The following is a 24237-nucleotide window of genomic DNA, read 5'->3' on the forward strand; positions in this document are numbered from 1 at the left end:
CCTCCCGCCCGCGCTTGAAAGTGCCGCGCGCGGCGCACCGCCCTCTGACCCGGAAGCGCTGGGCGCCGGCGGGGCGAGACGGCCCGACTTCCGGCGCCTGCTTCCGGCGGGGCCCGGCGACCTCCGCGGGGCCAGGCGGGTGGCGAGTCAGGGCCGCGGCGGCGGCGTCCACGCTGCGGCCGCGCTTGCTTGCAGCCCTCAGCCCCGCGCTCCGGCCCCGCGCCGCCATGGGCAAGAAGCACAAGAAGCACAAGACCGAGTGGCGCTCGTCCTACGAGGGTGAGGCGGCGGGCGCGCTTTGTGACGTCGGGCCGGCCGGCGGGCGGGGGGCGGGGTCCCAGGCGGGGGCCCCGGGCAAAGATCCCGGGCTCGCGGGCTCGGGCCCCGAGGGAGAATCCCCGGCTCGCCTGCGGGTGAGGGAGGGGGGTCTCGGCGGGGGGAAGATTCCGGGGTGGCGGGAAGGTGTCCTGGGCGAGGATTCTGGGATCGCGGGCGGAGGTTCCGGGCCAGGGCGCCAGGGCTGTCGGGCGTCTGGTCCGGCCCCTGCATCTGTGTTGGCTTGTCTGGTCTTGGAGAAGTTCGTCCCTGTTTGTCACCCGCGTCCCGCCTGCGCGTTCCTGCAGCCTCGGTCCTGTGTCTGCTGCAGGACAGACGGGCGTGAGCGCAGGCCAGGAGCTCAGGGAAGGGGGCGGGGAGGGACCAGGCTCCTGGGCTCCCCTGCCTCCTTGTTCCTCGCCAGACAGAGCAGCTCGAACTATGTCCCTGAGGGTGATGCAGCACCAAGGGGGGCGGGGCTGGCAGCCCTGGGGTTTGCTTCCCCATCTTTCCCTGATGGTGTTGCCTTCTGGGGCCTGGGCGTCCTCTCTGTTCCCCCTGCACGTCGGGCCCCTGGTGCCACTACACACCCGAGCACACCCCGAAGCTGCGGTCTCTGCTTACAGATTATGCAGACAAGCCCTTGGAGAAGCCCCTGAAGCTGGTTCTCAAGGTTGGAGGAAGTGAAGTGACTGAGCTGTCGGGGTCTGGGCACGACTCCAGTTATTACGATGACAGGTCAGACCATGAGCGAGAGCGGCACAAGGAAAAGAAGAAGAAGAAGAAGAAGAAATCTGAGAAGGAGAAGCACCTTGACGACGAAGAAAGAAGGAAAAGAAAGGTAGAGCAGGGCGGCAGCTGGCCGGTGGAGGCCCCCCAGCCCCCCGGAGGGCAGATCACAAGGGCCGTGGGGTCTTAGGAAAGGGCTGTCCTGTTTGTAGCCAAAGGCGCACGAGCCCAGGGGGTGGTCGTTGGGGGGGGAGGGGGGGTCTGAAGGAGAAGCGTCTCTGGAGGGAGGTTTGCTGCTCGGCTTTGTGTTGCAGGAGATTATTGAAAACTGCTTGCCTTGCTCTTGTGCCCTGACTCTGCCTCACAGGAAGAGAAGAAGCGGAAACGGGAAAAGGAGCATGGCGACTCGGAGGGAGAGGCCGACGACTTTGATCCCGGCAAGAAGGTGGAGGTGGAGCCGCCCCCCGACAGGCCCGTGCGAGCGTGCCGGACACAGCCAGGCGAGTGGAAGGAACGTGTTTGGAGGCTCTCCTGGAGCGCGACAGCTGTCTCTGTGACACAGTGGTTGGCGTCGTGCTATTCTGCCTCTTGGGGACGTGTGCGGGAAGGAGGGAACAGCGCTTTCTCTTCCAGGGCTCGACGTGAAGCGTAGCTGGACCTGAGGTCTTAGTGTCAACTTGAACCTGTAGAGCAGGGTTCAGCCAGCTGCCGCTCCTGTGCCCCCTCCCTTTGTTCTTTTTAAACTCACGAGCTCGTCACGGGGAGAAGGGAACTAGTGCTCAAATCAGTTGTTACTGAGGCTGTCAGGCACCACGAGGGCTGTGCCAGCCTCACCGGAGGAGAGGACACTCGGGGCTCTCTAATCTGTGAGTGGTCACTTTCCTCAGGGGCTTTCAAAGGGTCAGGAGGTACTGAAGTGGAGGCGGTTTTCCTTCGAGCGTTTCTCTTCTTGACGTTGGGCTTCGCTGCCTGTGATTCGGGAGGGAAGGAAGTGGGGTCGTATGGCAGTCGTTGCCGAGGGTGTGGTTTTCTGGCAACAGCCGTCCCCGTGCAAGTCATTGCCACGGTGAACAGGTAGGACCCGGGGCCACGGGGCACAGTGGGCAGGAGAGAAGGTCAGGCATGAGACGGTTCGCTAGGTGAACGTGCTCACGAGGTGCGTACGGTCGCCGGTCCCTGCTGGCTTGGTCTGACCAGCTGATTGAGGTCACGCGTGCAGTGCTTCCCTTCCATGTACCCGAAGAGGTGATGTTCACACTTGCTCTGGTCACTGTCACTATCGGGACCCCCTCGTGGTCTGCAGGCCTGTTTGCTTCAGCCCTGGAACCAGCTATTTCTCCGAGGAGCCCTGGTTCCTTAGTGCATTTCAGATGCTGAGGTCTGGGGGCTGGGCGTGGCCGGCAGTGGTAAGAGCACTTGTGTTCTTATGGCTGAGGGAACAGAACCTAGGCCGCCACGTGTGCTTACTACGTTCACCGGAAACCACGGTTCCACACCGTGGGCCAAGAGATGTAGTTAGTGGCCGTCCTCACAAGGACCCCCGTGCGGTTGCATTCGTACCCGTTTTACAGAGGAGGAGCAGCAGAGGTGCGGCCAGAGGTTCTGGACTGCCAAGTAAAGTGATAGTCGGTGAAGCTCGGCCTCTGTGTCCTGGCCGTCTTCGTACTGTGTCTGGAACGTACTGGGCCCGGCCGTGACAGGGGATTCATACAGACTGACAAGTGACAGCTCCCTGTTGTCGTCTGAAGGATCTTGGCACTTTCTAAGGGGTTTGGGGGACTGATGCTGTGGTGGATGCCCCTCCCACCCAGCTGAGTTTTTTGGGGCCAAGACCGGGTCTGGGTCATCCTTGTACCCAGTTCTTGTTGGAGCCTGAAACACTGAAACGTGCCGTGGAGTGGGAGCTCTCTGGTGACACAGTATCAAGATGTTTTGACTCATCGTTATCCTGTACTCTTTAAATTGTCAGCCGAGAACGAGAGCACACCGATTCAGCAGTTACTAGAGCATTTTCTCCGCCAGCTCCAGAGGTAAACAGTTTCTCAAGAACTTGAGGTCGGGAACCTTCAGGGTGTCTTTCCTTGTGACGGGTTCTTCCCGTACCTCCCACACCCGTGAAGCAGACCCTTCGCCCTCCCTGGGTGACGCCCAGTCTAGTGGGGAGGTGGGCCGGCGTGGGGAGAGCGCCGTGTGCCTGGTCCGTGCAGGGCAGGGGTGTTGGTGGGGGGCGGTCAGGACCTCCACGATGCAGATGTCACGGCTCCAGCCAGGAGGGTAATTTTGGAATTTTTAATCATCAAAAACATCTACGCTTCTACAGAGTGTAAATTTTATTTCTCATTTTAAGGAACAAAACTTGGTGAATTGTATCATGTTTTTACCGTGAAACGTTTTGTATCGTTTGGAAATCTACATTTAGGGTTTTCCTGTTTAAGTAATGATGTTCTTGTTTTCAGAAAAGATCCTCATGGATTTTTTGCTTTTCCTGTCACGGATGCAATTGCTCCCGGATACTCCATGATAATAAAACATCCCATGGACTTTGGTACAATGAAAGACAAGATTGTAGCCAACGAATACAAATCAGTCACAGAATTTAAGGTAAACTAATTTCGGTTTCTGAAATAATTGTTGTGAAGCTCTCTGTGTGTTTATGTCCAGTAAGCACTCTGTCCGTATCAGCTGGTTTCTAGTTGGGAGTGTTCATGGCGGCCTGAGCCTTCGGGCCAAGGTCTCCCAAAGGTTGCATCAGGGAAACTGGTATCTTGTCTGGAAGCTGTAGAGACACGTGAGGTCAAGCAAAAGTGTGTCTGATTTGGTCTGACTCCAGGATGGGTATTTTTAGAATTACAGTTTTTCCTAGTTTTTTGTTTCATAGTAACTGTGAGTTTAATTTTTTTTTTTTTTAACGATAAATTTCTATGACTCTCTAGTGTGTAGTTCTGAACTCTGTTTCTTGGTACAACCGTGAGGCAGGAATTGCTTGTTGGCTTTGATCCCAGGGGCGGATCAAGATGAGTGCTTGATGCTTTGGTAATGATGTCATGTAGGAAAAGGCATCGGGTTTCTTTTTTAGTTTCTATTCAATTTGGAAGGCTTAGCTCTATTCCTTTCATTTGCTGGTGACATGACTGAGCGTGTTTGCTGAGCCTCAGAGGCTGTGCCACGTGAAAGGGTACGGGGGCAGGCGGCCCTCAGTCCTCCACCTTCCTTGTCGGGCCCTGGTTTGCTCTGCTGCCCAGTGACAGTCCTGGATGTGAGCAGTGTCCCCCCTCTGCCTTGTCCTCAAGACTGCTACATCAGGGCCCACAGAGGAGGGGGACTTGAGGGCCACAGGCCCAGCCCTGGGGACCTTGGCCGTGGGGCCAGTACTGGGGCTCGGTCGGGGTCTGGCTGGCTTCAGCTGTCCTTATGCGTTCTCATGGCCAGCACAGCGCACAGTGACAGGTGTGTGTGCGGTCTGTAATTTGGTTGGGGTGATGATATATTGAAACGTCCAATAGCTTGCTTTTAACGTAAGCTGTTCAGCAAGATTTCCCTTATCTTACAGAAAGCCTTTTTGCTGATGCTATTAGAGTAATTGGCGATAGACCAAGTTTTGAATTCTGTGGCAAAATCCCAGAGAGAGGACGTGAACATGCTCAGCTCTCGGCTCATTCCTCAGCTTTTCCTTAAAAGGACCTGGCTGTCACTTGTCGTTCCTACTTACATGTGATTTCTCCCAAAGCGGGGGAGCTGGAGATGGAGAGAGGGAGCCGCGATGTTCTTAGAACGCACACGTGTTGGGGCAGCTGGGAGGCTCCGTCGGTTAAGCGTCCAATTCTTGGTTTAGGCTTAGGTCATGATCTCGTGGTTCACGAGTTCAGGCCCCACGTCAGGCTCTGTGATGACAGCGTGGAGCCTGCTTGGGATTCTGTCTCTCCCCTGCTCACACACACATTCTCTTTCTCAGAATAAAAAAACAGAAACAGAAGCCACACGTGTCGCGCTCAGGAGGAAGCTCCAGGTTTGGCAGGCTTCTCACTGTAAGGTCTGAAACTTCCCTCAAAGAGTCGTTAAAAACCATTTGTTAAGCTGAAGAGCCTGGTTTAGTTGCTTGCCACTCAGTTTTAGCCTCTTGACAGGAATCCGGTTTTTGCCGGCATCTCAGTGGTTCAAACTCGACAGATTCTATTTTTTTCCCTTTCAGGCGGATTTCAAACTGATGTGTGATAACGCGATGACCTACAACAGACCAGACACTGTGTACTACAAGTTAGCTAAGAAGATCCTTCACGCAGGCTTTAAGATGATGAGCAAAGTAAGAAGCCCGCAGCGGCAAGGAGCCACAGAGACGAGAGTTCCCCTCTGTCTCGATGCCTACACAGAGCCCCACCCCCACTGACTGACATGCTTCCACCCGTCCATCACTGGCCGTGGTGCAGAGCCTCTGTACACATCCCAGGCCACCCTCCCTGCCAGGCGCGCTTTCTCTCTCTCTCTCTCTCTCTCTCTGCTCCTGCGCCAGCTGGAACGTCTCCTTTAGGGTTGGTGGAAAGTGCTGGATCTGTTGATCTAAGTGTGGGTGTCTGATGGATTGCAGCCAGCCTGTGATTTGTTTTACGTGGCTGCCTGACTGAGTCCAGACAGGACGTCTTGGCCGTCCGGAGTGGCTTCCCAGATCTGTCCCATGAGCCAGGTTGCATGCGTCACGCATCTAGGACCAGTGCCTTGTGCCTGACCGGCCTGTAGGTGAGGTGCGGGCCCCTGTGCCCTCTGGCCCGTCCCCCTCTGCCAGCCCCGAGTGCTCCCAGCCAATCGGCCGCGCCTGTGGTGCTGACTCCCACCTGCACCTGCCGCGGTAGCGCCACGGGAGCCCGCTGTTAGGCCAGGCGAGGCTGCGGCCATCCCCATCCCACCCATCGCCATGGCGCCTCGGCTGTGAGGCAGAGGTAAAGGCCTGCTGCTCTGTCCTTTTTGATTCTAGGAGCGGCTGTTAGCTCTGAAGCGCAGCATGTCGTTTATGCAGGACATGGATTTTTCTCAGCAGGCAGCTCTTCTGGGCAACGAAGACACAGCTGTTGAGGAGCCCGTTCCTGAAGCGGCACCTGTACAAGTAGAAACTGCCAAGAAATCCAAAAGGCCGAGTAGAGAAGTTATCAGGTAACGGGAAACGCACCTCAGGATTGTGAGTGAGGGTGAGCCTGTGCTGGCGCCCGTGTCCGCGGAGTAGCTCGCGGACCCCCACCTGCTGGAAGGAGCCCGGTCCCCAGCGGCCGCGTGTGAGCTCTGGTCTCAGGTGTTTCCAGGCAGCTGGCCGGCAACCTGGGCCAGCCGGACCTCGTCACGCTAACGGATCTGGGGGCACAAGGGCAGGACAGCCCCTGCCAGCCACACGCAGGCTCTGTTCCAGGTGTGACACTGCTGTTCCCATATGCGTGTTGCAGTGATTGTTGGCCCTTCACTCTGAAGAAGTTCCCTCACGTGTAGGAGGACACTTGATGGTGGCCTAGCTTGGCTGTCCCTGTGCGGGGGACATAGCTGTGCTGTGTTAGGCAGGTGACACGCTTTGTGGGGGGGCTTCATTCTCCTCGTACCTGACCCCCCAACTCCTGCAGCCGTCCACCCTGGGCCAGAGGCGGGGCCTTCTTGCAGGCTTGGGGTCCGCAGGCAGAGTTTGCTCCCGCAGCTCCTTGGATGGAGTCGGTCCATATGCTTCTGGCTTCCACAGGAGAGGCCACATCCCTTGGGCGCTGCACCCAGTGACCCTTGGCTGTTCGAATAAAGCTCTGTGTGGGGTCTGAGCCCGCCTGCCGAAGGCTCGGGACGCCCCTTTTGCCTCACGACCTGTGCTCCCAGCTCACCCTTGTTTCTGGCGTCTCCACGCTCCACGGAGCTTTGCCTCTTTTTCCAACGGTGCCTCGAATGACATTGTGAGTAGTGAGGTTGCCGTCAGGTTGCTCTTAGATCAACTCAGGTGTGCAGCTGAGACACGAGACACCTCCAGTGGCCGTTTGGGGCTCCCTCGCTGTTCGTGGAGGCCCCGCATATTGCTGCAGTTACAGCCACGAGGACAGGGTCGAGGAGTGGTCCGTGCCCTTGCTCCCGGCCCGTGGTGACCTTGGGGAGCGGTAGGGACTGACCGTGGTGAGGTGGGAGCAGCACGTGCCCCGGTGACGGGTGTGGTGTTCCTGCCTCGCAGCTGCACGTTTGAGCCGGAAGGAAATGCCTGCAGCCTGACTGACAGCACGGCAGAGGAGCACGTGCTGGCCTTGGTGGAGCACGCAGCTGACGAGGCTCGGGACAGGATCAGCCGGCTCCTCCCAGGGGGCAAGGTAGTGTCAGGGGTGTCTGGGCAGAGCTCGTGTCCCGCAGGCTCGCTTTGGGTTCCGTCACCGGCTCCATCTCGGGGGTGGGCGGGGGCCTCCAGGGGTGCCTCGCGGGCAGGAGCCTCCTAGAAGCGGTGTGTGATGCGGGGACGCTACAGCAGCCTAGCCCCGTAGTGGGGATGTTGCCCACCGGCGGATGGATGTCAGGCCTGCCAGGCATCTGCGCTGCAGCCTCCCTCTTCTCCTGGTGTGCTTGCGTCTCTGTGTGCCTCTGCGGTGCCCGTGGGTCCCATCTGACCTGGGCCTGGCCTGTGGGGGCCTCCCTGCTGTGCTTGGAGCACCCCCCTGCCGGGAGAGCAGACCGGCACCTCCGGTAGAAACGGTGTGGCTCTTGCGTGCACTTTAAAAAAATTTTTTTTTTTTTTAATGTTTATTTTATTTTTGAGACCGAGAGAGACAGAGCATGAACGGGGGAGGGGCAGAGAGAGAGGGAGACACAGAATCGGAAGCAGGCTCCAGGCTCTGAGCCATCAGCCCAGAGCCCGACGCGGGGCTCGAACTCACGGACCGTGAGATCGTGACCTGAGCTGAAGTCGGAGGCTTAACCGACTGAGCCACCCAGGCACCCCTTGCGTGCACTTTTAAACCCGCTAGTCACGGTAACAAGGACAGAGGTGATGTTAATCCCGACACGTTTACTTGACCTGGTGCATCCACAGTCTCGTCTGTGCATGTGGTCTGTGTGAAGAACTCTTAGAACTTCACATCCCTGTCTCAGACACGCGTTTTCAAAACGCGCGTGGAGTGTTTTGTCAAAGATTTTGAACAATGACATTTTGCATACGCCGAGTTACGTGAAGCATACGGAGATGAATCTTTTACTTACCTTAAGCTTCCCTGGTGGAAAGTTTGCAGTTCCCTGTGTAGCTGATGTTGATCTGCTGGACCCGCTGGTCTGCACGCCTGTAGTGCTTCATCCCTGGAATGTCCTGGGCACTGGGCACGGCCCTCAGTGGCGCTGGGAAAGAGCCCCGCGGACTGTAGCTCGGTGAGGGAGGGCCATGCTGAGCTGCGTGTATTCATCAGAGGCACGTGTCCACACCCGAACCCCCATTGCTCCCAGTGCTGGGCCTGTTTCCCTTTTCTCCCTTTTTGGGTTGTAATTCCACAGCAAGAAACCTGACTCCTGTTCCCCTTAGTGCATTCACGTGGTCAGTGCTCACGTGATCAGCACTTACATGGTCAGCGCTCACGTGGCTGGTGCTCACGTGGTCAGCGCTCACGTGGTCAGTACATCCATAGTCAGCACTCGCATGGTCAGTGCTCACATGGTGAGTACTTACATGGTTAGTACTCCCATGCTCACCGCTCACGTGGTCAGCACTTACGTGGTCAGTATATGTGGTCGTCGCTCGTCAGTACTGACACGGTTAGCGCTCACGTGGCCAGCACTCACGTGGTCAGCACTTACACAGTCAGCACTTACGTGGTCAGTGCTCACGTGATCAGTACTGACACAGTTAGCGCTCACATGGTCAGTGCTCACATGGTGAGTACTTGAACGGTTAGTACTCACACACCCAGTGCTCACATGGTCAGTACTTATGTGGCCAGTGCTCACATGGTCAGCAGTGACGGGTGTCCTGTCCTCCCCGCCCTGTATTCAGGCACTCAGGCCAAGGGTCCCCCTCTTCTCTTCCCCCACTCCCATGTGCAGGTGCCCCTCCTGGACCTTCCTGGGGGCCTTCAGAGGAAGAGGGCTTTTGTTCAGTGGTTTTCTGTAAGCGGAACTAAGTCCCTTGTGTTAGAGATGGAGCCTCTAGTGCCCGTTGATACGGCATTTGGTGACCAGGGTCCTGTTCTGGGTCATTTGGCTCAGGTTCTGACATCCTGTAAGAGGGCAGTTTCTGGGGTAAGCTTCCTGTTTCCGTATCTCCTTTAGAAGGATCAGGAGCTAGTCTTAATCCTTTCAGTACACATGGGTGTGATGTCAAGTTTGGGGAGGTATGAGAGAGGTCTCTGTGGTCTTTTCCATGGGGAAACCAACTGCCCCGTGACCTGTTGGGATTTGTGCACGTTAGGCCGTGCTCGTACGCCTTAGCTCTGTTGGCGTTGCGGCAGAGCACGTAGGGCCGGCCCTCAGGTGTGCTTCCTTGCAGATGGGCTATCTGAAGAAGGACAGTGACGGCAGCTTGCTCTACAGCGTGGTCAACACGGCCGAGCCGGATGCTGACGGTGCGTGGCCCCGAGCAGGGCTGGGGTTAGTCTCCACAGCGCCAGGGAGTTTCGGCTTCGTAGCCCGTTTGAGATCACGGTTGCCTGTGCAGAGCAGGCCCCAGTCGCACGGCATAGACGAATCCCATCCGGTGTTACTCCCCTGTTCTCCCCCTCCTGTGTGTGATACGCAGCCTGCGTATGATACGTGGACGGGGGCAGTCATCCAGCGGGGGCAGGGGTGCTGCTCAGACCTTTTCTGCCCCAGGGTCTAGCATAGGCAGCCAGTATAGAGCTGTGCTCCCACAGGGCTGCGGTTCTACAAGTCTTCATGGCCTGACTTCCAGATACCATCATGAGGATCGACTCACACCCTTGTCAGGGCTCCCTGGGAGGAGCCAGAGTGCACAACTCCGTCGCACTCGCGGAGCTTGGAAGGGGCCCAGACGTGGGCTTAGAGGGGATGCCCTGTGTGATCATCGTGTTGAGGACCTTGAGGGGGGCACAGATGCTGGATCTGCTCACCTGTGGGGAAGCCCTTATGTACTCCGTCTCTTTGAAAAGTATCTTGAGTTGATCAACTCGTAGCTTAGACAGAGTTAAGGTTTGAGAATTGTAGCGGCTACTTTTTTTTTTTTTAAGTGCTTATTTATTTTGAGAGAGAGAGAGAGAGAGAGAGAGAGAGAGAGAGAATCCCAAGCAGGCCCCAGGCAGTGCAGAGCCTGAGGCGGGGCTCGAACTCACAAACCGTGAGATCGACCTGAGCTGAAATCAAGAGTCGGATGTTTAACCCACTGAGCCACCCAGGCGCCTAAGAATTTTAGTGGTTTCTGTAAATTTGATTTTAGCTGGTCTTTGTAGAGAGCCCCCCGTGCCTTCCCCAAGTGCACTCTGTGAGCCACTGCGGGAGCTGGGAGCTCCCCGAGCCACCTGTTCACAGCCCGGTCCCTTTGCAGAGGAGGAGACACACCCTGTGGACCTGAGCTCACTCTCCAGCAAGCTGCTCCCCGGCTTTACCACACTGGGCTTCAAGGATGAGAGAAGGGGCAAAGGTGAGTGTGGGGTGGGCAGGTAGGGGCACGGGATGAGGGAAATCACAGGAGAGGTGTGGACCCAGAGTCCTCCCGCCATCTTCCTGGCTCACCTGTTCTTAGTACTGTGTCCAGATTCTGGCTCTGAAACTAACAATGAGATTAAATTAAGGTCCTGTCGAGTGAGAGGAATAAACATTTCACCGGGCACGCTCCTCTTTGCCGTCCACTCGTACCGGTCTGTGGGTCTCAGCCCCGTGCCGACCGTGGGTAGGGGTGTATGCCCGGGTGTCTGCCGAATGATGGTGGGCAAGTGTGGGAGATGGAAGGTTGGATGGGTGTGGCGGTGGAGGGAGGGAGGGGACTGGTGTGCTGGCCGCACTTGTGTGTGTGGCCGAGTGACCGAGTGACGTCTGTGGCTGGTTTGCTAGATTTGGAGTGTATCGGTGTGCAGCAGTTTTGTTCCCCGGGGGACAGCTGGGGACGTTGTGATGGTCACATCCGTGGTGCTACTGGAGTCTAGTGGGGGGGAGGGGCACGTCTGAGACGCATTGCTCTTGAGCTCTGACGTCATTCACGTGGGGACGCCAGCCGTGATGCCCCCACAGCCCCTTGAGGGATCCAGCCTCGTCCTGTGGGCTCGGTTCCCAGCAGGGCCTGGGTCGGCACGAAGCCCTTCTACCAGCGCGCGCTCGCCTTGCATCGCGTAAACTGTCCTCTGCACCTGCTGCAGAGCCTGAAGTGCTGGTTTGGCCCGGAAGCTGCCACCACTTCGGGTCACTGGGAAGCAGCGATGTCACAGGGAGGGGGCTGGGAGCGGGGGCGGGGGCACCGCCCGCGGGACCGAGCGCGTCTCGTGCGGGCGTCACCGCACGTGTGTCTCACGTCTTGTGCTCTCCCTCTCCTACCCTCAGTCACTTTTCTCTCCAGCACCACCACCGCGCTTTCAATGCACAGCAATTCCGTGTTCGGCGACTTAAAGTCGGAGGAGATAGACCTGCTGTATTCCGCCTACGGGGATGAGACGGGTGTGCAGTGTGCGCTGAGGTGAGCAGGGTCGGCACGGTCTGGAAGGTTCTCGCTTGCCGTGCGGGAGGAGCCGTTTCCCCGGTGGGTGGTTGGCGGGAGACGGCCGACGGCAGCGGGTCTGCACGGCAGAGGTTTTCGAGTTCTTTTCCGTGAACCACTGGTTTGCCACGGGTTGGTCTTGAAGTTTGGGTAACTCAGCTGCGCCTTACAAAGGTGACGATCCGGGCTGTAGTTTAAAAAAGAATGTGTGTGTGCATGTAACCAACCACGTGTTTGGAGCTTGTTTCGTGATTTTGTTGGAACGTGGCTCGGTGGCCGTGTTCGTCTGCTGGGGCCACCGGAACCGTGCACCCCAGTCTGAGGGGCTGAAGTGACAGGCATTCGTCGTCTGGCGGGGCCGGAGGCTGGGAGTCCGAGACCCGGGCGTGGGCAGGGCTGCTTTCTCCTGGGGCCTCTGTGCTTCATGTGTAGACGGCCCTGGTCTCCCTGTGTCCTCACCTGCACGCCCGTCTCTAAGTCTGTGTCCCGGTCTCCGTTTCCTTCAGAGACACCAATCATAACGCGTTAGGGCCCCCTACAGACTCCGCTCGACCTTCATCACCTTTGGGAGGCCACGTCTCCAAATAATACGTTCTGAGGTACCGGGGTTGGAGCTTCAGCAGAAGAATTTTGGGACACGCTTCAGTCCCCAACGGTGACTGGGACGTGGTACTAAAACCTCAGACGTGGTGCCGTGTTTCTGTGGAACTGCTGTGTTCTGTGCACCAATAGAAGTAGGTCACGCCTGTGGAATTTTAGGAATTCTCCAGGAGGAAAGGCAAGTTTGGCTAACTTCTAAGAAATGGATCTTTCCGTATTAGAGCTTTAATTCCAAACAGAACACGGGACGTATTTTAAAAATGAGCAAAAGGAAATCAGCCCTTAATACGATTTTTAACGAGCCCAGAGAAGCAGAAGTGGAACACCAAGGAGGAAATCTGGTGAGCGAGGACAGTGTCACAAGTGGTTCCCCCCCCCCTTTTGCCCCACTGCCCGGTCACAGCCTTTAAGGGATGGCAGTCACCTTTGGTTCAGGGGGCACGGTGTTCCCAGACGGTGGTCGCCTTCCCCCGCGCCCACCGCTGAAACACGGATGGACTCTGGGCGCCGGGCAGCAAGAAGCCCAACCGCGTGAGCAGCGCACGGCGGCCGCAGCCCACGCTCCTCCCGGGCGTCCCCGCGTCACGTCGCCACGCGCTCTGTTCCAGACCACGCCATGAGTGTTCCGGTGTCCCTGCTCCCGTCACATGCTCACGGTGGTGGCGTCTCCTGAAACGCTCCCGGAGAGACTCTTGTGCCGTCACGGTCTCACTCCCAGATCGGTGGCCCTCCTCGCTCCGTGTGACGGTCTGGCCTCTGGGGAGCCCTTCTGAGCCTTTGCCCCAGGGCTTAGAGGCCAGGACCCGGGCCTTTGTCCCCCGCCTTCTTTTACGGTGCCTTCCACTCACTGCTTTTTTAGTTTGTAGTATTCACGGAGTCCGAAAACCAGGACAACACTCTAGGGTGCGGTGCCCGCGGAGTCTCGTTCCCGCACGAGCTCCCTCTCCCCGCTGCTGTGGAGCATCTCTCCTCGGTCTCCTTTCTTTAAGTCAGAACGGAAACAAAAACGAAAACAGCACCGGGTACGGCCGTGCCCCTCCCGCGGGAGCCCGTGTCTCCCCGTTGACCCCGAGCCGCGCGCTGGCGGTTGTGCGGGGCTACCTACCCGCGGCTTTTCTCGGTCGGTAGAGGATGGCGTCGCGGTCGGGTTTTCTCGGGATTTTCTTCGTAACGTGCTCTTCCTGGTGTGTCTCGTGCGGGGTGTGGTGTGCGGTGCGTGTGACGTGCGAGAGCCGCGCTCGTCAGCTCGCGTTCTCAGAAAGGCTTCCGGTCAGCAGACTGCGAGCGGTTCGGTGTGAGGCGAGACAGAAGTGATGCGTGGATTTGCAACTTGCGGGGTTGGCGCCCCTGATCCCTGCCGTTGTTCAAGAGTTCACCGTACGTGCCCGGACTCTCATTAGCCTTGTCTTTTTTTAAGTGATCTTTTCGAGATGGTTTTTAAGTTTTAGCATCTGTTTTTTAAGATCTCTTTTGTTTGTTGTTTAGTTTATATTGAGGGAGAGTGCATGTGCACGTGAATGGGGGAGGGGCGGGGGGGAGGGGGGAGAACCCCAAGCAGCCTCCGCGCTCAGCTCAGAGCCTGATGTGCGTCTAGAACTCCCAAAGTGTGAGATCGCGACTCGAGCCCAAGTCGAGAGTCACGTGCTTGACGAGCCACCCGGGTGCCCCTTGAGTTGCTTTTCACCTTTCTGGATCATGGGCCACCCTGAGTATCCGACGAAGACGGTTGCTGCCACCCCCCAGATTACACGTGGGAGGTTTGCGGCTCTTGGCGAGACCCTCTTGTGGAGGCGCGTCCGAGGAGCCGGGTCCACGGGGCAGGCCCCGCTCCTCGGGACCGCCGGCCCCGGGGAAGGCGCCTGGGAGACGAGAGCGTGCGGCGCGGGGCCTTCCGGCGGCATCATGCCCTCTCTCGGCCTTCCAGCCTGCAGGAGTTCGTGAAGGATGCTGGGAGCTACAGCAAGAAGATGGTGGACGACCTCCTAGACCAGATCACCGGCGGGGACCACTCGCGGATGCTGTTCCAGCTGAGGCAGGTGGGCGTGCATGTGCCGCGTTTGTGGGGCCGCGCCTGTGGAAAGAGCCTGTCCGGATGGACACCGTCCTAGGGAATCGCTGGCTCGTCTCCCCTCATTCATGTTTTAAGTTTTTACTTCAGGCAGTCAGTTTTCTTTCAGAGGAACTGAAAAGTTTAAGAAGTCCCGCTTGCCACCCCCCCTTCCCAACCACCCCCCCCCCCCCCCCGCCGTCTCTGGGGCTCTGTGACTTTATACCCAGATCACTGTCGTGTGCCGTCCATTCCCTTTGCTCTGAAGACTCTTTTTGGCTATTTCTTCGAGTGTAGACTTGCTGACGGGGAATTTACTCAGCTTTTTTTTTGGTCTGAAGGAAGTTATTTTATCTGTATTTATGGAATTCCTCTTCCCTGGGTCTGGAATCGTGGAATCCTAGGCTGCTTTTCTCCTATTTTGAGAGACCTCTGACCACACCGTTTCTGAAGCGTCGCCGTCGTAGGCGTCTGTGTCTTCTGTCGCGTGTCTTCTTGGCAAAGCGCACGCGTCGGCCGACGGGCTTCGAGTGGGCTTTTCCTTTTCTCAAGGTTGTAGGAAAAGACAAGAAGAGGTCTGTGCTATACAGACCTCCGTTCCAGGAGGCCTCAGATACTCGCTCCTTTGTCCTTTGCAGGAAATGGACTGTTTGCTGCTCTACATGCTTCTAAAGTTTAATGTTTGTAACTGATTTTCAGTAATTCGTCTCTGATGTGTTTCAGCGTTCTTTTCTCTGTGTTTATCCTGCTTAACGTTTGTCGGGCTCCTCAGGCCCGTCATTTAGAAGATTTTCATCCGTCGTCTTTTCAGATGTCGTGTCTGCCCCCACCCCACACTCGTCGCTTCTCCAGGACTCTGACACGCGGCTGGCATCCTGGCCTGTCCCGAGTGCCGGTAATGCTCAGCTCCTTTCTCAGTCTCTTGTCCCTCCCTCAGGGGTGAGTGCTGTCTGTTGCCGTGGCTTCAAGTTGAGTGATCTGTTTTTGTGCCGCAGCCACGTTTGCTGTTAAGCTCAGCCAGTGAAGGTTTCCTTTGAGACGCCGTGTTGTAGGTCTAGGCTCTGTTTTCTTCCTTCTCAGGCCTTCCCTTTCACGTTATGTTCATGCTTTCCTTTTAAATTTTTGGACCTATTTCTCATATCTCCCACAGCTGCTTTGAAAGTCCTTATCCACCAATTCTGTCATCTCTGTCATTCCTGGATTTGCCTTTTGGTCGATTTTCCTCTGCTTACTGTCCACAGTTTGCTGCTTTATTGTTTGATTGGGCCCCGGGCATTACATTGTCGAGTCTCTGCTGTCTGGACTGGCTATTACTGCCGCCAGCAGTCATAAGTGACTGGCGGAAATATGACTGTGGTTAGTCTGAATTAGGTATGATGAGAATGTGAGCTGCGGACCAGGATTTTAGAGACTGGTGCGAAAAAAGAAACGTAAAACTATTTCATTATTTTATCTGGATCTCACGTTAAAATAAAAAATGTTTTCAATACGTTGGGTTAAGTGAAACGTGTCATCGTCGACTACGTGTTAAGATTAATCTTAAGCAGGCTACTGGAAGGTTAGGTAGGCATGTGCTCACGTACATTACTGCTGGGTGAGGCTGGCCTGGATTTTACTGTGTTCTTTTAAGAACGTTGATGTTCATTTTGGCAGAGTTCTTAGGAGTCATCTGATTTCTTGGGATTTGTTTTTAATTTGGTAGGGTGGGTTTCAGCGGCCTTTATGTTGGGTGAATTTGGCCCTGATCCTAAGGAATGGCCTTTCAGGGTCTCTTCTGGTGGCCCAGGTTTCAGTGAGGTCTTGGCTGGGTGGAGTTTGGTTGTGTCTCCTCACGTGTACCTGGCCCCATGGTGTTCGTCTGTGTGCGCACAGGTCAGTGTGCTCCGGGTTCAGCCCTCCTGGACTTGTGGAGCTCCTGCTGTGAGCTATATCCTCCTCTCCAGACTTTGCCACTCTTCAGTTCCGTGTGGCCGCTGTGCCCCGGCTCCCGTTCTCTGCACCATGGTCTGAAAGTTTTCCTCCTGGTGCCGCCCCTGGGCACAGTGTGTGAGGCTGTGTCTTTACAGAGCAGGAACTCCTGAGATGTCCTGGCCACTTGGTTTCCTTTCTAGATTCCAGCGGGATCACTTTCCTGAAAGTGAGCTTGCATTACAGGAGTCACATAATTCCCAACGTGCTGTGGCGTTAGGTGACGTTTGATGCTAAAACGTATACGTTAGTGGAGGCGTGCGTATGCGTGTGGAACTGGACGTTATGATAGCGGAGAAGTTAATTTTCTACTAAAACTTATAAAAACCTTAGCACGGGTGAATCTCCAGAACGTTGTCCCAAACAAAAGATCTCAGATGCAAAAGCGTGCGAGCTGAGTGACTGTTTTGAAGGTGAAGATCCTGCCAGATTGCAGGACGGTGGCTCAGTAGCATTTAGGCTTGTGATCTCCACATGTGGTCACATGTGGCTGGGCGTCCCGTACAGAATGTAGTCACACAGTAGCTGTCTTGGGTGACTCTGGGTCCCGCACAGGCTGTGGTCATGCAGTAGTGGTCAAGTGTAAGCCTCTTGTGCACACTGCAGCCCGAGGAGAAGATGTGTGGCCCCACAGTGCAGCCCATCGGAGGGCAGGGGACCCTCCTCACCTAGCAGGTGGTTTCCTGAGCTGCCCCTGAGACGCAGGTACAACGTCAGACGTTTACCTTCTGTTTGAAGCCGTCCAGGGCTGCGGAAACGCATCGGGTGCCCTCTCCTTCGCCTCCGTCCCTCCCAGGGTGCCATCAGGGCACTCGGCCTCCCAGGGTCTTGGCCGGGCTTGCATGAATCGGGCCCTCTGTGGGGAGTTGGCTGTCTGTCTGGTGCTGCACCAGCTCTGATTCACAGGGTGGTGTGAATACCGCGAGGACAACCCCAGCAAGACTGAGTGGGCTGCTTTAATTTACGTCTGTGTACACGATCTGCGCGAATCGTTCTGTATAAAACCGTTTCGAAAACTGGCTTCTCCTGTTTTGATTTGCAGAGGAGAAATGTTCCCGTGAAGCCTCCAGAGGAAGCGAAGGTGAGTTGCACGGACGTGTAAGCGAAAACCTGATGATTAGCGTTCCTGCGGGGAACGGTCGTGTTCAGCCTGTGAAATGGGGTCTTGAGAAGAGGGTCACGTGTTGTTTTCTTGGGAAACTGGTTCAGTGGTAGTCTCCCTGCCCCTGAGTTTCAGCGACAGGGGTGAGGGGCAGGGAGCCACGGCACTTCTCTCCCAGTCCAGGCACGGGAGCCGCAGAGCAGTGGCTGTGCGGGGGCCCTGTCTTCTCACGTGGCAAGTGTGCACGGCCGGCCGGTGGGGAAGCAGGCGCTGGTAGGGGAGCCACGGGGCACTCTAGCCTCTGGGGTGCTCCCTCGGCTATGTGTGGGGCCTCGGCCCTGTGAGGTCTCTAGGGAGGTCTGCGTGTCCGCCCTTTGGCTGGTGTGAGAAGTCGTGCGTAAACCAGCTGTGTTCAAGGCGCTTCTATGAGTTCCAGGCTGCGGGCGAATCTGTAACAACTTGGAAAACCGCAGCTGTGGGATGATTGCCCCAGCCACGTAGGGAGAAGGGCCCCGTGCTGGGCCCTGGGTAGGATCATGAGTAGCACCGAGCCTCGGTCTCTGGTTGCAAAGTGGAGCGGTAACAGTGGGGTCGTTGTAGGACTCCCGGTGGCACTCTCCCCCGAGACCTGGCCACCGCTGTACTCCATAAACACGAGCTCAGCCCCGGCCGGCGCGTCGATGGCCCAGGGTGATCACTGTGACATTTCCTCTTGAGAGAGACTTATCAGAGCACAGAGCAAAGTGGCTTTTCTGAAAGTCAAGTGAAAGAAGCAAATTCACAGATCACCCAGACGAGACAGACCGATGGCAAGGGTTCGCGCCCAGATAGGATGACAGGAGAGGGCTCACACCAGAGGGCGGGGCCCAACGGGGGAGGGCTCACGCCCACAGGGGACAGGCCGGTGGGAGAGGGCTCACACCAGAGGGCGGGGCCCAACGGGGGAGGGCTCACGCCCACAGGGGACAGGCCGGTGGGAGAGGGCTCACACCAGAGGGCGGGGCCCAACGGGGGGAGGGCTCACGCCCACAGGGGACAGGCCAGTGGGAGAGGGCTCACACCAGAGGGCATGGCCCAACGGGGGAGGGCTCACGCCCACAGGGGACAGGCCGACGGGATAGGGTTCACACCAGAGGGCACGGCCTAATGTGACAGGGCTCACACCCACAGGGGACAGGCCGACGGGATAGGGTTCACACCAGAGGGCACGGCCCAATGGGAGAGGGCTCGCCCACAGGGGACAGGCTGACGGGATAGGGGTCACACCAGAGGGCACGGCCTAATGTGACAGGGCTCACACCCACAGGGGATAGGCCGATGGGAGAGGGTTCATACCAGAGGGCGGGGCCCAACGGGAGAGGGCTCACAGGCCCTGTGCCCCTTGCCTGGTTAGCAGGGTCTCATCTTCCTCCTTCGCCAGGTCCCTGTGTGTGGCCGGATGTAGGTGGGTGCCTGTCCCTACTCTCTGGGCTGGAGGAGACCCTGTGTGAGCCTTCGAGCTGCAGAGCGGGCTGAGGGTGTTCGAGGGCACGTGACGTGCACCTGCGCAACCAGGTCCACAGGCTCTGAGCGTCTGCTGCAATGTGGACCTTTAGTTGAACTATTTGGTGAAGAAACGGTCCCTCCAGGCCGTGTGTCGGGAAGGGCGTGGTCATCAGACAGTAACTTATCCCACAGTGACTTAGGGTCCGATCTCCAAAGTGAGGGTGGGATTTGGTAGGATTTGGAGGCCTTAGGGTCTTACTTATAGTACATTTCCCTTAAAGCACCAGAGGTGGCTCTCAATGTTCATTTTAAAAAGGGCCATACATTAGCTGTTACCTCCTAACGTTTACGAGCCACAGGCCGCTGTGGAAGGTTTGCATGGTGGGAGCGTCTCGGGGAACGCTGGGCTGTTTCCTTACAGTGCAGAGAGGGCTAGGAGGGCGTGGGGCGGCCACAGAAGGAGAGAGAACACGCTTGGCTTGGAATCTGCCGTGTTTTTACGTGTAGTCTCTGCAAGGTAGCCGTGAGCCCCTCAGGTCCCCTGTGTCCCCCTGTGCCGCCGCCCCCCTCCCCCCCGTTGCAGGGACCTGTTTATCCCTGAGACCCAGCGGCCTTTGGCTGTGGGGTCTGGTCTCGGCAGTGGCAGCCGCCTTTGGGAGCGCCCCTGGTGGTCGTGGCTGCAGCGAGGACCAGACGCAGCGTGGTCTTCCCGCTCCCTGGGTGTGGACGTGGCGGAGCCGGCCTGTCCTGGGGGCGGCGGGGGGGGGGGGGTGGGGGGCGCTGCCGCTCCTGTGAGTTCAACAGCTGGTGTTAACTGCCCGCTCAGTGACCTCTTTCCTTTTCTGCTCGGTACCTACCTGTCTCCTGCAGGCTGGGGACTCGCTGGGCGACAGCAACTCCGTCCTGGACTTCATGTCGACAAAGTCCTACTCGGACGCCTCCCTGGACATCTCCATGCTTGGCTCTCTAGGTAGGTCGTGCCGGGCGTGCTCACCTCCTCAGGCTCCGCTGGAAGAGGACGCTGTGTTCTCATCCCCGGTGCCGAGTCAGTCTGCGAGGTGGTCCCCGGGGCATGAGGCTGGTGTGCTGAGGCCTGTCCCCTTTCTAGGAATATGGCCACTGTGCTTGGGGTCCCTCCCTGATGGCCCCGGAGGGGGCTTGCTCAGGTCTCCTTTTTGACGTCAGGGTCCCTCGAGCCTGTCGGTCGTGTAGGGACGAGCTGCCTGCCTCGTGGCCTGCCATCGATGTGTCTGCACACACGTACCCACCAGGCTGTGCCCTCGTCGGCAGCTGAGCCCGACCCTGCCACGTGAGATGCCCTCTGCGGTCCGCATGGCACCCAGGGTTTTGGAATCTCTTTGGCCGTCCGGCTCCCTGTTGACTCGAGGCTCTCGGGGTGCATTCTCCTCCCCTCCTTTCCTTTGGGCCCACCTGACCATTACCACGGGGCTTCTCGCGGACGGTGGCCTCCCTCATTGCGTGTGGCTGTGCCCGTGGTGCTTCTGGCGTCAAGGGGTGGAGGCCAGACGTGCTGCTAAACATCCCAAGGCGCAGGGAGCGGCCCCCCAAGAATGACCCGGCCCCGGAGGCGACCGCGGCCGGGGGTGAGAAATCCTGCCTGCGTCAGAAGTGGTTTCTGTCAGCGGCTCGGAGCGCATGAGGCCGGCTCTCGCTTTGTCATCAGCCCCGCGGTCTCTGCCTTGGGTTAGGCTGTTTGTACTTAGCGTGGTAACCCAGACCTGATTGAGATCTGCTGTCTTGCTCCTTGTCTGTTATTTTCCCAATTGTTTGGGGGTCCCACGCCTACCGCTGGGTTAGGTGGTTCCCTAGGAGTCTTGGGACTCGTGGCTCTGGTTTGATACAGCAAAGGGGGACAGATCGGGACCCACAGAGGGAAGGGGCGCATGGGGTGAGTCTGGGGGAGACCAGGCAGCGCTTCAGAGCCGCCCATGGGGTCCCATGGACACGCCTGACTCCCAGCATCGAGTTGGGCCAATGCAGGCACTCTCTCCCTGGCACATCTACAAATTCCAGGCTCCTGGAAGGAGAGCAGGTGTTCATTGGAAACCACATCAGTTGCATGGACAGTCGAGGTCCGGGGAGCCCCTCTGTCAACTTGGGTGGTGGCGACCCTCCCGGGATCCAAGTTCACCAGCCAAGGGCCAACTTGGTCTTCTGGGCTTGCGGTCGGAGGCTGCTGTGTTAACGTTAGCCTCGCCAACTCTTCTTTTCCTCTGTGTTTAAGGTTTCTTCCTCATTATTGGTTTTTGGTAGTTTGAGTGTAAGGTGCCTTGATTTGCTTTTGTTTGGATTTATCCGTTGGGGTGTGTTCGACCTGTGGACTCGGGGGTCTGTGGATTTTCAGCTGGGCTCCCGATTCTGCCATGTGTTGCCGAGTGTCTTTGCTTCGTGTCTGGCCGTCTGTTCCGCCGCAGCTCACCTGCTGTTGTGCTTCCCGCCGTGGGGTGGCGGGTTGCCGCAGACGCGGCTCTTTTCCTGTGCCGGAGCCCAGTTCGGCTTTTCCAGACTCTCCCCTTCTCCCCTCACCACCCTCTTCCTCTGCTTTTTGAGGAGCGAGGGCCTAGTCGCGAATTTAAGGCCTCTCTTGTTCACAACTTTCCTCCCGTGTTTGGTGGGGCTGTTTCCTTGCCCTCTGCCCACCCGGTAGTGGTTTCTTATGGGCCAGACTGCAGTTACGCCCTTGGGTGCTGGTTAGCTCGCGTGCCTCGATGCTGCGCTTGGTCACGTTCCGACGGGCCGTTACCAATGTGTAGGCGTCGGACCCTGTCCGGGTGTGGCTGTGAGGTGCTCTAAGGGCGGCCCTGAGCCACATTTAGTGTAGGGAGGGACACCGTCCCGCCGGTGGACCGCACCCTTCTTCAGGCTTGGGCCACCGGTTGTCGGAGACACGCGAGTTCTTGAACTGCCTGGAGGGGTCGTATGCTCCCACACACGCAGGGCCCCTCCTGGCCCAGACCCGGGAGCTCTCCCGGCAGCCCACTGCCCGGGGCCCCCTGCCCCCGCTCTGGCGTGTTCTCCGTCCTGGCGTCTGCGGGCCTCCGTTGCCCATGCTGTCCTGCTTCCTGCGTGTTTACACCAGAGGGCAAGCCCTCTTCGTGAATGGCTCAGATCTGACGTGGCACCCGCCCTCCAAGCTTGCCTGTCCTCTCCCCCCGCCCACCCCAGCTTTCCGCACGGTGGGTGTTGTCCCAAGCGTTCATAGCGGCGAGGGAGAGACTGGGGGTGCGGCCCAGGCGTCTGGGTGTCTGACGTCTGACGGCCCCGTGTCTGTGCAGGGAAAGTGAGGAAGGAGCCTGACGCAGACGACAGCCACCTGAACCTGGATGAGACGGCGAAGCTCCTGCAGGACCTGCACGAGGCACAGGCAGAGCGCGGGGGCTCCCGGCCGTCCTCCAACCTCAGCTCCCTGTCCAACACCTCCCCCTCCGATAGGGACCAGCACCACCTGGGTAAGGTGGCCCCCGGGACCGTGCGGGCTGCTCCCTCTGCAGGGTGTCCCTGCCCCTGGGGCGCTGAGACCGCCCTAGTCGGGCAGCTGCCCGGGGCGGAAACGTGTGAGTGGAAGTCACTTGGCGTTAGGAATCGTGGGGAGTGGCCGTGAGACGTGGCCGGCCCTGCGTCAGGAGGAGCCCCAGCTGGCTACACCCCAGGGCCCTTGGAAGGGGCAGAACGAGCCTCAGACGCTGAGTTCAACTCGGGGAACGTTTGTTTCTTTCTGCCATTCCCGTGTTTAGTCCCAACACAGAGTGTCAAGGAGTGTGTCGATCCTCCGGGGCCCTGAGGGGAGAGCAGGTGGCCTGGGGCCTTCTGTGTTTACTGAGACAGAGCGGGCAGGTGTGTGGGCCCCATCGGGATTTCAGTCCCACCAGGAAGGGAGCCAAACGCTTCCTGCTCCTTGAATTTACTCCCTTACTTGCCCATGCTGCTGTCGTAGTTCCCAGATAGAAGGTCAGGCTCGCGGAGTACGTCTTGACGTTGTGGGCTCAGGGGTGCTCGTCCGCGGTGGAGGTTTGGCTGAATAACAAGCGGGCTCTGTGGCTGAGTTGTGGTTTCACTAACTGCTGTCACTAGGACACGTTTTCGGCCCGGTGTGAACCGTGACGTGTGTGTGGATCTGCCGTGTGAACACCTGTCTTTCCCACAATTGCAGGAAGTCCTTCTCGCCTCAGCGTCGGGGAGCAGCCAGAGGTGACCCACGACCCATACGAATTTCTTCAGTCTCCAGAACCTGCAGCCTCTGCAAAGAGCTAGCCTTGTAGATAGACTTCCGTTAGTTTTTTATTTTTTTATTTGTGTGTACAGAGTTTTTGTCGTGAGACAGAGACTTTCGTTTTGTCCCCTCTGGCGTGCGGGAAGCAGCCCCGGGAGGTGGGGAGGTGTCTCTGGCATCATGTCAGCCATACGCGGATCCCGTGTTTCTGTGGGTAGCCCCGTGAATGCTGGACAGTGGACAGCACACATACAGGTGTGTGACCGGGTGGGGTCGAGCCGTTGTGCTTTGTCTCTTGACCTTTGAGGGGTCTGTAAAGCTCCTCCCTGTGGCTGGCCGGGACACGCCGTCCTGCCCCAGCATCCTTCCCGAGCACCCCTTGGGAGGCAAGAGATGCCCACGTTGGGGGTCCTGTGTGCTGTTTGCCCTGCCCACCCTCCCCGCCGTCCCCACATTCCCGAAGCAGGTCGTGGTGGGGCCACACCCTCCTGGCCTGGGACAGGCTCTGTGCTGTGCTGGGCGAGGCCTGCCTTCTGCTGGAAGCTGACACTGCCCCCTGGCGACAGTGGTGTGCTGTGTCCGTAGACTTTTTTAATCTGGATGTGTTTACTGGATGCCTGTTTACATTTGCAAAACGTAGAGATCTCAATAAAATACAGAGCGATTGCATGTAATTGTTTACAGCCCGTAGGCGTCCACTTCTTCGTTGTTTTCTTAATTTTCTTCAACGTTTATATTTGAGAGAGAGCACAAGAGAGGGAGGGGCCGAGAGAGAGGGAGACGCAGAAACGGAAGCAGCTCTGGGCTCCGAGCTGCCAGCACAGAGCCCGACGTGGGGCTGGAACTTACAAACCATGGGCTCATGACCTGAGCCGCAGTCGGATGCTCAACCACCCTGAGCCCCAGGCGCCCCTGTGGGTGTCCACTTCCGAGTGACTTTTCGGCGAGAACCTTTGTCACAGGAGGTCAGCAGCGTCCGTTCCGTCCGCTCACCCTCCCGCGTTTACTCTGCGTCTGGCCCCGTTCTCCGCCCCGCAGTGTGTCTGTCTCTCTTACCCACCCTGCACCACTTCCAGGTGGCTTCCTTCTTGAAAACAGAATTGGAAGGGCGCCTGGGCGGCTCCGACGTTTAAGCGTCC

General features: G+C 57.9%; 1 protein-coding gene across 8 annotated transcripts; it reads left to right on the forward strand.

The window, feature by feature from the left end:
- Positions 1-82: 82 nt before the first annotated feature.
- Positions 83-23772, forward strand: BRD9 (bromodomain containing 9). Of its 8 annotated transcripts, none has more exons than XM_027073355.2 (17): positions 85-279; positions 942-1156; positions 1412-1544; positions 3014-3074; positions 3501-3645; positions 5234-5344; positions 6011-6186; positions 7226-7358; positions 9512-9587; positions 10523-10618; positions 11512-11644; positions 14190-14301; positions 15124-15207; positions 17323-17361; positions 19738-19837; positions 22164-22337; positions 23039-23772. In XM_027073355.2, exons 1-17 carry the CDS (start codon positions 228-230, stop codon positions 23137-23139), a joined length of 1941 nt encoding a protein of 646 aa, XP_026929156.1. In that variant the 5' UTR covers positions 85-227; the 3' UTR covers positions 23140-23772. The 8 variants fall into 8 exon arrangements, with proteins under 8 accessions (XP_026929201.1, XP_026929156.1, XP_026929164.1 ...); XM_027073363.2 differs by having other exon boundaries at positions 6053-6186; XM_027073369.2 differs by having other exon boundaries at positions 6071-6186.
- The last annotated feature ends 465 nt before the right edge of the window (positions 23773-24237 follow it).

Source organism: Acinonyx jubatus, chromosome A1 (genome assembly GCF_027475565.1).
Source record: "Acinonyx jubatus isolate Ajub_Pintada_27869175 chromosome A1, VMU_Ajub_asm_v1.0, whole genome shotgun sequence".
Taxonomy (NCBI): domain Eukaryota; kingdom Metazoa; phylum Chordata; class Mammalia; order Carnivora; family Felidae; genus Acinonyx; species Acinonyx jubatus.